General features: G+C 45.0%; 1 protein-coding gene across 1 annotated transcript; it reads right to left on the bottom strand.

Moving 5' to 3' along the window:
* Nucleotides 1–1,482: 1,482 nt before the first annotated feature.
* On the bottom strand, nt 1,483–13,267 carry LOC133344676 (protein QNR-71-like). Its single transcript, XM_061554732.1, has 11 exons — nt 13,139–13,267; nt 11,863–12,003; nt 11,222–11,368; nt 10,232–10,447; nt 8,890–9,054; nt 8,068–8,424; nt 7,247–7,390; nt 5,319–5,406; nt 4,042–4,256; nt 3,010–3,106; nt 1,483–1,671 (listed from the first exon to the last, which is right to left on the bottom strand). The coding sequence occupies exons 1-11, from the start codon at nt 13,224–13,226 to the stop codon at nt 1,509–1,511; spliced, it is 1,821 nt and encodes a 606-aa protein (XP_061410716.1). The 5' UTR covers nt 13,227–13,267; the 3' UTR covers nt 1,483–1,508.
* Nucleotides 13,268–14,282: the final 1,015 nt, after the last annotated feature.

The following is a 14,282-nucleotide window of genomic DNA, read 5'->3' on the forward strand; positions in this document are numbered from 1 at the left end:
TATAGTAGTCCATTGCTCAACTAATTGTGCATTACACATTTCTAGGGTTAATTTTTTGTCACGATGGCACTGCAAGGGAGTCATTACTCTAGAACTTAACATTTGGACCCCAGCCCAAACAATTACAACATTGACCCAAACACTCACCTTTATAAAAAAAAAATAACACCACAGTTCAAACAATCCTCGTCAAGCAATTTTATTTTTGGATCACTACATAGCTATTCTATGGATTTTATCACAAACAATAGTGTTATCTTTTTTTTCGGGTAATTTTCTCAAAATGTGTTACTGTTTGTGCTATCGGCATTATATAATGAGCTGCAGCATCTATTCGGATCTATTAAGAGAGCAGTGTGACCTTTCATGTTCGAGAACATCCCACAGAAGTGGATATCACGGAGTGATCTCGGAGATTCTCGAGGGGCCTCTATAAGGGGGTAGCACTTTCGCACTCATTCTTACATGCATATTGTCTGAGCAGACCACGATTTAAAGAAAACTAAGGTTGGCTAAGAAAGAGGTGACGGGCATGGGGGCGAAGACTCGGTGGTTTTTCAATTGCTAATCTCATAGCCCCTAGGCATCGATACAACTAGAGGTGGAAACACTCGAGTGGGACCAATTTCTTTATATGGTCAATTAACTGAGATATGCTCTCAGTACTGCAGCATATGTTGTTGTTGTTTTTCATTCTGAGGTTTACAATAAAACAAGAAGAACCAATTTACAGTCTACATTATAGACTGCTAGTACAACTCACCCAGCTTGATAACCATTGCTACAGTCTACATTATAGACTACCAGTACACTCACTCCGATTAATAACCAGGCTACAGTCTACATTATAGATTGCCAGTACACTCACTCCGATTGAGAATCGGGCTACAGTCTACAATATAGACTAGCAGTACACTCACCAAACTTAATAACCAGGCTACAGTCTACATTATAGATTGTCAGTACACTCATTCAGCTAAATAACCATTGCTACAATCTACATTATAGACTAGCAGTACACTCACCAAACTTAATAACCAGGCTACAGTCTACATTATAGATTGCCAGTACACTCACTCCGATTAAGAATCGGGCTACAGTCTACATTAGTGCTTTTATTCTTTTTTATTCTTTTTATTCTTTTTTATTAATTGTATTCACTTTTTTTTATCTAAGTGACTTTACCCAAAGAACCAAAGAACAAGAAACGTCCGTATTTCTAGATTTGAAGCTTTCGTGACTGCAAGGATTCATATTCTTAGGTTTTTTCCGGTAAAGTCACGTAGGTAAAAAAATATAATTCATAAAAGTAAAATCAAATAAAAATCACGACGTTTCGGAGGCAACACAAGCTTCCGTCTTCAAGTGGAACCGTCACAGCACGATAGCTGTATCAAGTGATTTATTAATTTTATTTTTTTACCTAAGTGACTTTACCGAAAAAACCAAAGAACAAGAAACGTCCGGTCTGGCCCCCCCCTCCCACGGACGAGGAGATCCAAGCGCGGTCACACGAGGCGGAGTCGGTACGCGTCCAGCAGCGGATTGTTCTCAGCCAACGCTTTCCTTCCGGGCACGCGGCCCGTCTGCGTGATGAAGTGAGCACTGCTCGGAGCCATGTATGCCCTGACCTTGCAGGGCAGCATCGTCGAGTTGCGTCGTTGGCGCCGTCTGCACGGAGAAGATAGGGCTTTGGCTCTCCGATGCGTTTTGGGGTTGTACCACGTATTGCTCGGCATGGCGTCCTAAGATTTCGCTCCACGTGCTGGGAGCTTGCTTCGGAATTGAAAGGAATGTGAGCTGCTCATGCCCAACAACAGTTGGTACAACCGGAAAACACACGTCGGAGGGATGTGCAGCAGAATGGCATTGACCCGGAAAATATTTCAACACCTGTCACGCAACATCCAGAATAGCTCTCGTTTATGGCTGCGGCGACGAGTCGTGTGCCCACTCCAGTCGACGAGTAACCGGGAAAATATTCCGTGAATATATTTCGATTTAAAGTTTTCGTGACTGCAGGGATTCATCTTCTTGGTTCTTTCGGTAAAGTCACGTAGAATGGAAATAATAAAGTAATAAAAATAAAACATAATAAAATAATTCTCATAAAAAATAATTGGAAGAATTATTTTATTATGTTTTATTTTTATTATTTTATTATTTCCATTCTACGTGACTTTACCGAAAGAACCAAGAAGATGATTCCGTGAATAATTAAGCCCTTGGGAGATGAGATCCGATGAGGAACGGTCCCGTGTTTGAGTGTAAATCCAACACGGGCATCATTGTGCCATGCGCATAATTGATCATTCTTGCAGCTTTGCCCTTAAAGCAGCATGGGTTACCCGACCCATAGTAAAACAATGCACTAACCAAACGACGCTCTGTATAATATTAGGATCCAAGGTAGCATGTGCATACTGAAACAAGCCCTGTATCTCATCTGAATTGGTTACTGATGGTGAGTGGAATTAATGGTGAGGCATTGGTTCATGCGGTGCACTGTTCAACACCGTGACCGGAGTTAAATTCCTGACCCATGTGTAAAGCTATATAATAGGCAACGCTTTAGAGAAGCCTTTCTAATCTATTTAATTGATATTTACGTGCTATGAATAAGGGCAATTGCCCAAAATATCACCTATTATATACTTTTCCTTGTAGGTCGGTGCATGTTATTGATGAATGTGTTTCGTTGTTTGTGAAAAAAGTCACAATTAAAACACAGCTCTCCAGTAGCGACACACGAAAGCGTGTGTGCCCCAGGCTCTCTAACATTAGTGTGATGTGGGTCATTGTTGTTTCTGTTGCAATGCAAATCCTATAAAATGTCAATGCAATAATATCACTCAAGTGCGAGAGTGCGGAATAAAAAGCTCCACATTCATGTGGGACATCCCGGTACACATAACCTAGAGCCGTCTCGTTTTTGGGTTTGCACATACCCCTAAATATCACAAGAGGTGAATGCACACATTTTTTTGTCGTGAATGTACACGTCCTTACTTGTAGGCGAACACGGCCATAATGACCAGCACCAAGGGCAGCGCCCCTCCAGCCAAGAGCGCAGGTCCCAGCGTTTGCCTATACCGTGAGTTGGGCTCTGCACGGGGAACACGGACGACCTCTCAGCAACCAGCGCCGCTCCGCACTCGCAGGGCCAGCGAGACTCACGCGTCACGCTTGCGACACACGCGTGTTTGACCCCCTCTCACACGCTACACACACATTGCCCATTGCGTTCACGCACCACACACGATTCCGACGCATCCAAGATCCTAACTCTCACGTAAAAAAAAATAACAACGTACTTTATTATTTGTTGTTAAGTTTATTTAAGTGATGTTTGGTGCATTGTTCATATCTGTATTGCTTTGACGGTTTTCAGTTATTATTGGAAATATACAGATATTGACAATCAATAGCAGTATAATGTAACGGCTTGTGTGAACTCAGCCCACGGAAATGCTGTTAGCGAGCACCTCTAAAGGCAGGCACAGCACATGCGGGCATGATGTGGTGAGCACTACGACAAAACCACCTTTATCCCCAGTGCTAGTGTTTACACGCCACACTAGGTATCATACTCATTTAAGGCTGAGTCGACCTAGGAAGGGCATAACTAATTCAAATATTCGCTGCTGACGATGGCGGTTTAAATTTAACTCAAGTCAACAGGCTCTTGGCGCAGTGCACTAACCACTGTGCTGCTACTTTTCCCCCAATCAAAAACAACAACACTAAGACAAAGATCACCCGTATAGACTTAACAGACTGTTGGGGCAAGTGCTGTTAACGAACACCTATAAAGGCAAGCACCGTACACGAGAGGATGGGTTTGCGAGTACCATTTGAGGCTGAGTCGACCTCGGGGAGGCCCAAAACCAGTGAAGATAATAGTCCGGAACCAGTTAAGATAATTGGCCGTGAGCGGTAAACGAACTCGGTTCACCGGGTTCGTAGCGCAACGCGCCGACCGCCGCACCATCGCTCCCCCACATCAACAAGACACACGTACGCACACACGCACACACACACCTGGCTGAACAGCGACGAGCAGCTTGGTACTGGTGGCCGAAACGCCCACGTCGTCGTAGGCCGTGATGTTGACGCAGTAGACGCCGGACGTGTTGAACTCCTGGTGCAGAGTGAGTGCGCACGAGGTGTAGGGCAGATGGAAGAGGACGCACGAGCTGCTGTGGATCTCCAGGCACAGCTCATCCGCGATCACGGTGCACACCTCGGTGGGAATGCTGTGCCGGATTGGGGGCGGCCACGCCGGTGGGATGAAGGAGGGAGGAGAATAAACAAGTATAACCCGTAAAAACAAAGTTTTTCACTTTAAATCCTTTATATGCGTGGCGGCTAGAGTCCTCTCGTCCTCTGGCTTGAGATGGCTGCCACCTATGGGTCAGATGATTGCACTGCACCATTAAGCAATTGGTAATTAAATATAATACTTTTGTCCTAAGAAGTGTAAATTTTTGGGAAAAAAATTTCACGAACATTAATTGTCACGCACAACGAGTCTGTGTGGAAAATGTCAGCTCGATTGGATCACGGGAAGTGGGTTAAAAAACGACCGAAAGATTTGCACGCTCCTAAGCAAGCAAGCGAACTTAATATAAAGGATTTAAAAAGGAGGAAATGGGTGAAGAGGTGACAGTCTGTGCTTTTCATAATCACATCCTGTACTCTTGATTATCCGTGAGGCTGGGACAATCCGCGTTTGTGAAGATATAAATAAGCATTCCGTCATGCGTGCATTGCTTTAATTATTTGCTGTCCGCTCCTCAATCATCGAAGGGTCAGTGACGCACTGACCATGTGATCAAAAACATGTTGGAATGCTTACATAGGTAAGATCGGCATTCTTTATTGCCTCCCATACCATTAGCCCAGAAGCACGTGTCATATATTCTACTCGTGGTACAGAACACTGTGTGATGTACTCTACAAAACACCATCACCCTCCATGTAATGAACAATCATGACTGAGTCAGCGACTGACGTCGATTATAATGTTCCAGAAAAGCTATGAAGATGAAGGTGGGCACATAGTCAAGTAACGCATACGCTTATAAGTCTTTAAAAACAATCCAACATGGTACCAATTAGCAGAGGCTTGCTGGTTTCAATCATAGGGCAGGGTCACCCTAAAGATCTAAATTGCATTAAGCCATGTGTCAAACACTTACAACTGTACAATCCCCGTAATCATTGAGCCATGTGAAGCCAAGCTAAAGCAGGCGAATTCTGCTACCACTCCCGAGTACATACGCATACACAAACATCATACGGACTGGGTGACCGACCTGCCTTCACAGGTGATTAATATGTCCAGGCCACTGGAGGAGTTCGTTGACTTGACCGTCTGCACCACCTGCAATTTATTGATGCCCTCTGAGCGGGGAGAGACACACAAGAATATAACTTACTGAACTTGCATTGCCGACGATATATGGCAAGCAAGAAACTCAAAAAAAAAACAATTAGTCTTGAGACTCAATGAGGCTTTCCTGGATAAAGAGTATTATCGGTGTTATTTTGAAACTTTGTGGTGTTTTTGCCTAAACGAGAGTGGTGTGATGTGCAGAGCCCGTTTACAGCCACGAACAAATGGTGGAAATTCTGCATTCTCATAATAGAACCGAGTATGTCTATCGGACACTCACTGTTGACCCTGGGGGGACGAATGACAATGTTGTACCTCTGCCAGGATTTCAATTTGCAACCTAATAATTGCAAGCTGTGCTTCCTAACAACATTGCCACTCAGCCGGCTATGCACAAATTAACTATAATCACATCTGTTGTAATCAAATGAACACAAAATGAAATTACAATAACGCTCTTATCAAATAAAAATGCTGATTTGTATGGGACACACTTTATATAGAGTTCAAAAATGTCGCCTAACAGTGACAACATAAATATCCTGAATCACGTGAGCAACTAGTCACGGGGGTGGGTATGGGCTCATGTTGATAAACCAAAGGGAGCGGCCCATGAAGGGTTTTAAATTGAAGCGCGCAACATATGGCTTGCTTGACTTCGTGACTGCAGGAATTCATATTCTTTGGGTCTTTCGGTAAAGTCACGTAGATAGGTACAAATTAATAAAATAATGAAAATGAAATGTGTACCTATCTACGTGACTTTACCGAAAGACCCAACGAATGTATGTCTTGCTCTCACGTTCAAAAGTAGTGGGACGTGTTCCCCCACTGGCCACTGTGTTTGCATGCCCATACAAATCTAATAAAATGAATTATTGAATAAATACACACACATGCACACATGGACATTATAACGAGGTGACAGCCCAACAAGGACGGGAAACCTCGGGAACAAAGTGTTCAAAAGAGCTCCGTGAATTGTAAAAATGGAACAACAATGCAACCATAAAAAGGAACGAAGCTGAGTAAAAAATTATCAAATTTCAAGCCCACCCTGGTCACGATGTCAAACTGCACCGGGCGGTGGTGTGTTCTAAGGGGCCGTCCATAAATGACGTCATGCGATTTTCGACGATTTTTGACCCCCCCCCCCCCTAATCACACGGCGTCACAAAAAGTCAGACCCCCCCCCCTCAAATATGACGTCACAATGCTCTCCCCCCCCAAAAAATGCTTCAAATCGCTTTAAACTATTGTCATTGTAGTGCGTATTTAATGTGGCGCTGCACCCTGATGTTGTAGGAGAAAACATTTACAAACAAAGTATATTTAATTAAATAGAACGTGTTGTCTATATTTATTTAAAGTTGCGCATTTTGATGTGACGTCACATTTCTAACCCCCCCCCCCTCGTCACAAATCGTCACAAATGTCTGACCCCCCCCCCCCATAGGTGCGTGACGTCATTTATGGACGGCCCCTAAAACATGAAACCACGCCGACTATGCTTGCCCAGTCATGGCTCAAGAACCGTGGTGTGGAGTTATGAGCTGAAGGGTCGGGGAGCACGATGGGATGAGATGGAAGGCGGTTGAGCCAGGGTTCTACCATTGGGGTGAGAGCTAAAAATCGCTGATGATAATGATGATCTATCTCTATTCCTATAAAGCCTCTTTATGGAGGCGACTGGCTTCGCAAACTTCTGGCACCAGTCTGCCGCCGTTTGCCGATGATAATGGTTATAGCTCCAAAACGTTCGTGTTCGTGTCGTGCTTGTACGAGCTCAGAAGGAAGCCGTCGTGCCGTGCCGCGTGCGGGTGAGGTGGGTCTCGTCGCGTGACTCACGCACGACCATGACACTGGTGGTGGCCCTGCCACGCTTCACCACTTGGCACAGGGATGGCGAGGCCGTGGTGGCCACGCTCGTTGGCAAGAGCCAACTGACCTGGCGGTCGCGGAACGCGGTCTCTCCGAGCTCTTCCACGGCCTCTGTGGAAGACGAGCGGCTGGGAATTAACTCGTCGGCGAGCAAATTAGCTTCCAAGTTGAAAGACACGGATCCCTCCTGATGCATGGCCATATTATTCCCTTCTTTGTATAGAAAAAAAGTGGACTGATATACATTATATTGTAATAGAGACCTGCATGGCCTGAATTACTTTTAATCTCCAATTAGTTTTCATCTATTTTTGGGGTGTAGTTTTTATTTGATACAAAAATTGCAATCGGAGTTGAGCCTGCACCACTAATATCTTGCTCTGGAATAAAATCGGTATTCTATTGTCATTATAGCGTGGCAGAGTGGCACAATGTTCACACTCGTGCCTCACTGCAAAAAGGGACTTGGGTTAAATTCCCAACTCGGGTCCCATAATGTGTAGAGTTTGTCGGCTCTCCCCCTGCTCTGCGTTTGTTTCCTCCGGGCTATTCGGTTTCCTTTAATAGCTATAAAAACTCATTAACTGGTTTTGGCCGAACATCCCATTGCTGAAAATTGAACTGCAAAGTTACTCAAATGGGATTACACATAGCAACATTCCCCTGACGGCAAAATCCTGAGACTCAGTGGGGCTTTCCTGGGTAAGCATAATAGCAACAATAATAATGAAAAAAATTTGCACACAATCTCATCAATAATCATGATTCAAATAGTTCCATTTCCTCACGAATCTCAGCCGAGTAGAATTTCTGTGGCGCGGAGTCAGGCAGGACGGTGGCGTTGAGGAGCTCGCAGGGCGTCGGGATGACGGCCTGCACCTCCACGAAGACGCGGAAGGTGCCGGCCGTGGCGTACGTGTGGCCTGTTGGGTTCGCGTGCTCCTTGTCGCTACCATTCTCGCCAGGCACCGACTTCACCGTGCCGTCCCCAAAGTCCCACGTGTAAGTGACATTGCTGCTGCGCAGATACCCGGTGGGGTCGTACGGCGTGGCCTTGAGCTTGACCTCTTTGCCCACCAGGAACACGTTGTCCTTGGGATTGCGGTCTCCAGATTGAGACACGTTGATGCTCAGCTGCACCTCGTCTGCAAGCGCAGGGCATCAGCACAACAAATATCGGACGTTACAAAATAAAGATAAACCTACACTAATGCTCAGTGATAACTAAAGCTATATTTTAGGAGGGTCCTGCTACGTTGGGAGATTTGAGATGCCAATTCCATGAATAAAAGTTTGATTTTATGTGGGAGCAAACGGAAGCACCAATAGAAAACTCACCACGCATGCAAGAGGGCAAGATGCAATGGTCCAAACAGATTTAGCTCATGACCACCTTGCAGTCTCATCTATAAATGATCACATCAAAGATTCACAACTTAAACCATTCACATTTGTTTCCCCAGTGGACAGCGGTATATGCTACTTGTACCACAGTATTAAATCCCAGCAAATTGTGTGCTCAGCAGTGGAAAGATCCCGACTGATGGCAATGATGAAAGTGGCCCTGGAGTAATAATAATGGCCTGGGCAGATGCACGCTCCGGGGTTACCGGTGATTGTGTAGGTGCTGGAGACGTTGGCCAGCGGACAGAACCTGCCAGCCTGCGAGCCCTCGTGGTACACCAACACTCGTATCTGGAACGTCCCCACGTCCATGGTGGCCGTCTTGAGCTCCACGCTCGCGTCCGTGCCCCCCATTGTCTGGTAGTAGTTGCCTGCGCTCAGACACAATCGACAGAGTGGGCGTGGTTGGCATGGAACCTGGTGTGATGAGTAGCATGCTGCGCCATCTGCCTTCGCCGTTCTTCGTAGCCCAGTGTCTGAGCCATTTCAGCCCACGAGCCCTGATGCAATTGAACTGTCTGCACACTCCAGAGCTACACCACTGGAGACGCAACACTGTTTGAATCAATTCTATGGCACAAAAAAACCCAGAGAAGATCCCACGCCTCCACGAAACGATAACGTGCTTTTTTCCAATCCCATCAGACTACAGACATTCTGGTGGGGGGAAAAAAACATCTTCCAGCAGCATTTGTTTAAATTGGAAAACTCGGAACCGGTTATAACCTTTTGGATCTCATCAGCAGAACCAGGCATGTCGAATAACAGCTGCTTAGTTGGCAGATTGTATCGGTAAGAGCCATCTACTTAAGCTTTAGGAACCGTCAGTGCAATTAAATAAAATACAACACATTTACCGGTATATTAGGTCCAAATGTGAATGCACTTCAAGACGCTTGGAAAGCAGGAGCGTAGCGATGAACTTTATTTGAATACATTTCTGATGGGAGAATTATTTGCTCCAATAAAAGGCACAAAACTGGAGAAACGATAACAAATGAATGCATACGGCATCTAAATGCAATCGCATCTGAAGAGGCTTTACAACATATGGGGCGGGAAGGGGGATTGGGGGAGGCGAGCAGCTTAGAGGATGGAAAACGTGGGGGAGAGATAACGGGCCCCAGGGATACCCAGCACAGTCCGGACAGCCAGGGCCCCCTCGAAGGGGTGGTGGTGGTGGTGGCTTCACCACGAGTCCCAGCCAGTGGCGATTCCTCGGGGAGTCGGTGAGGCGAGGAAGTGGGGGAAAATGTACTCCCACCCTCTATACCCTTGAGATACCGAAAAAAATGTGTATTTTAGTGATACTTACAATTGTAAATGCGTTCATTGTTGTTGTTTATTAACATTGAGCAATTTTTTTTATCTTGAAATTTCAGGACTACCCCCGCCAATGCAAACCCTTGGGAAGTTTTTAATCCGCCTCTGGTCCCAGGGCCCTCCACAAACAGGTCCCAGGGCACCAAGAGGAGGCAGACAGCATGCGGCTCGATCTGATACAAGAGTGTTGGTGTTGCCATCCAGTGCGCGCACGCGTGCGCGCACCTTGCGTGTGCCAGACGTAGACAAACTCGCGCTGTTTGTAGTGTTCGCGGGGCTGGGGCATGAGCATTCCGTCGGGATAGATGGGGTACGAGTTGTTGCCGTTCCGGTCTGGAGGCCACGGGCCCCAGTTGTTGTTGTTGTTATTGTTCTGCTTGCAGTCCGGGGAGTCGCCCAGGGCGAAGGCCACGTGCCGCCGAGCGATGACTCGCAGACGCCCTGCGCACGTGTCGCGCGGGGTAGGGAGGTGGCGCTCATGAAAGTCACTTGAAAGTCTCTCTCTCTAATTAAAAAAAAAGAATTACACGAAGCCAAGGGACACACAACCACGGCACATAAAGTACTGTATTTACAAGGTAAGAGCAATTCTTGGTGGCATCTCCCTTTTACCGACATCAATATTCAGCGTTAATTATTCCCACGTAAAAAAACCTTACATGCGAAATCATTGGATGCATGCCCAATTAAAATAATTACTGAGCAGGCCATGTCTCAACAGAACATGTCCTGGGGAAACCATTCTTGTGGTCACAATTTGGAATGGGGGCGTGGTACTGTCTCAAAGTGTCTGTATTGCTCTTTGTCTCTGCTTTTCTACGTCTCTCTGGGTCTCTCGCTTCCCTCATCTGGAAATCTTCAGCACCCTCTCCTTGTACACCGGGCGACTACCCTGATTGTCCACCCCTTCACGTCACAAAGACGGTTACCGCATCGCACGCTTTCAGATGCGCTTCTGCTGCTGTCTGGAACGCTCTCCCTTCTGATATTAAGAAGCAACTGGAGCGATTCCCTTTGAAGTCATCGAGATTGAAAACGAATTTCTTTCGAACTGCATTTTGTGTTTAGTTTGTTGTCCTTCCCGCTACGTACGGTGCTAAAAGAAGTTCAACATGCGCACTTCTCAAGACGAGGCACGATCAATGAACAGTCACGCGCCGAAGTCGTATTCACAGTGGCGAATCGCAAGAGCGGGCCCTCTCCGTGACCGACTACCTCGGGAGGAGAGGTCGCGCGCCCAGCGCACTTGCCCATCGTCGGCGATCCACATGGCCCGGGGGAAGATGGTTTTGGTCTTCACGGTGAGACTGGAGCCCTGCAGAGCGGGCCCATCGTTGGTCATTGTCAGCTTCAAGGAGCCGCCTGTGAAATGTGGGAGAGACGGTGCGTGAGCGCAGTGGGAGGTTCAATTGGGTGTCCCATTTATTTCGGGGTTTTGTTGAGGCCACATTCACGTCCTTTTATTATAAATTGCCCCGAATGTCGTATTGACGGTAATGGAGAGATGTCAGAACTCGCTGTGAAATATTTTCGTCCGCATCTTTGTCATGCCGTCAAGACATCTCATTTTACTCTCAGATCTGTCAGAATCACATACACAGACTACACACAGCCGTATGCACACAACACAGACACCCACACATCATTTACATTGCCTAATAGCGTTGTACATTTTACGGGCGTGATACATTTCATTGATCTGTGTTAAAAAAACATGTATGTACTGAAATGTATCGGTTGAATGTTCGCACCAAACGGAGCCAATCGTGCAAATCGAAGGTGAATGGAATCACATTATGAATCTCTATGTTAATGCATGATAATGTACACCATGTATGTATCTTAGAAATGAGTACCGGGCCAGCATTCAGGGATTGAGCCACCCATCTGGGTGACGGGGTAGTGCTTGTCAGACCATCCGTTGGAGTCGGGCATCCAGTTGGCACCGGGGGAGTAGGAGGATGGGAATGATAATCTACCCATCGCATCACGGTAAGCTGCAAGGCACAGAATACGTTCACAGCTTTCAAGCTCTGTGTGTGCATAGGTCTGCTGCGAGCTGCCAGCGTACTTTCGCCACTTACTCCATGGATCCTGAAAGTACACCTATCCTGGCACAGATGTCTTTGCTATGTCCTGCCACATCATCATAATCAGCAATTAAATTATCTATCCACTGCCAAATTCAGTCCTCCTTTTTCCACGGTCAAAAATTTATTGTATAGTCACTGTTACTGGATGGGCGAGAGCATATCTCTTTGCCTGACTCCTTTTGAAATCAAGTATGTTTTTTTCAACAAAGCTAGGCGTAATATAATTTGATATGCAGTGGTATTTAATAGCATCTAATATGTTATATGTGGTCAATAGTAAAAAAAAAACACTTTCTTGCTTTCATGATTGGTTGGCGTCTAAATTCAATTTTTAATGTCTATTACACATTTCTTTCAATGCAATAAATGTCTAATTAGAGAAAATTAGACATATAATGTCATTATTCAAGAGCGAATATTGATCAATTAGCAATGACAATTAACACAGGGTGTTCTTACAGGCTGGGCGAGGCAAGCTACTTTGCAACATCGATAATGCTAATTATAGGCAAGAACATTACAAATCTAGTTCATGAAGCCACTTTAGCACAATTAAATAACGGATGCTTTTGTGTAGAGGTCTGAGTCGCGTAACAGAACTGCAATCTTATTATTGTTTATTTGGACCTATGACAGGCACGCTATATCTACGAAAACTCAGAATAAAAATGTACATGTAAAACATCCTACATTGGAATGTTTAGCAATTTATCGTTAAGTGTTTTTTATATGGGAGAAAACTGAAGCAATAAAATAAATACCATGCATATGATCTGGTATCAAAGATTCACACAGATGGGTTCACGAGTCCACTGTCTCTGTTTCAATATGCTGGCTATCACACAGCCCAAAGGGCTTGGCAGTTTCACAAATCTTTATGTGACCCACCGACCCTTGCCACCAAGCGTTAAATCACAGCTGTGCATCACCGCGCCCCGCATTTTACTTTAAAGTGCGATCACAAACTTTAAACAATATTAAAACAACAAAACTGAAATCAATGGGTGTGGTAAACTGCATATGTACAAGCAGCTCGTACTTAGCTTAGCAAATGCCTCCCTTGACACCACGCTCATTACAATCGCCAGCCAGCACACGAGCCAAGACCCGCACCGGTTCATTTTCATTTCACTCAATGTGCATGTCGTATACGACACGCATAGGTCATGTGCTGTGTTGGTCCAGCTGAGATTATGCGCAAAGGCACTGTGCCTCTGCTCTTATATACTCACGCAACATCTTGCTGTATGGATGTTGATCTTGGCAAACAAGATGCAAGCATGTGACTTGTCATGTGCTCTATGCTCACACACAATCCCCATCAGAGAGATGGCTTATTTATGATCACACAATATTTATGCGTGGTCTAGATTTAGAAAGGAACGCAAATTCCCGTCCGGAATCACATGAGCAGTTATCCATGATGTTGTGATGAATATACTTTAATTGAGAATTGCCCAGACGTTTATCAGAGACGACTCAGTATTAAGTAGATGTTGCAGTGATTAATAAAAACTATACACTTTCTTATTCTTGGTTCTTTCGGTAAAGTCACGTAGAAGGGAAATAATAAAATAATACAAATCAAACAATTAAATTCTCACAACGTTTCGATTGCAACACAAGAAATCATCATCAGGTGTGAAAACCACGAAACGTCATGAGAATTTTATATTTTTATTTTTAATATTTTATTATTTCCCTTCTACGTGACTACCGAAAGAACCAAGAATATGAATGCCTGCAGTCACGAAAGCCTTAAATCGAAATTTATACACTTTAAATTACACAATTCTATTCATTTGACAATCCGTGTTTAATAATGTTGTGCGACTCCATGTATCGTGTTGACCTCTTCACCTCTGCACATTTAGGTCTGAAATCCACTATTTTGCTGTCATTTGTTGAATCACATCACTCTTGCAAGAGAGTCTTGTTGTCTTCATGGGCTTTCACCTTGTGAAAGTCGACTGTTCTTGTGGAATGGAGCAATGTTGCAGTAGTTAGTGTTCGATAAACTTGGCGAACTGAGCTTCATTTCCCTCCACGGATAACATCAGTGGTGAACAACGTTTTGGTCCTGGGTCTATATGGACAACGTAAGTAGATATTTTGAAGAATTAAAATGCATTCTGGATTTGAGAAATTTAAATTAATAGCAATGCACACTTGCACATGAAAGG

This window comes from Lethenteron reissneri, chromosome 20, assembly GCF_015708825.2.
Source record: "Lethenteron reissneri isolate LAM-NWPU_2019-01 chromosome 20, ASM1570882v1, whole genome shotgun sequence".
In the NCBI taxonomy this organism is placed as follows: Eukaryota; Metazoa; Chordata; class Hyperoartia; order Petromyzontiformes; family Petromyzontidae; genus Lethenteron; species Lethenteron reissneri.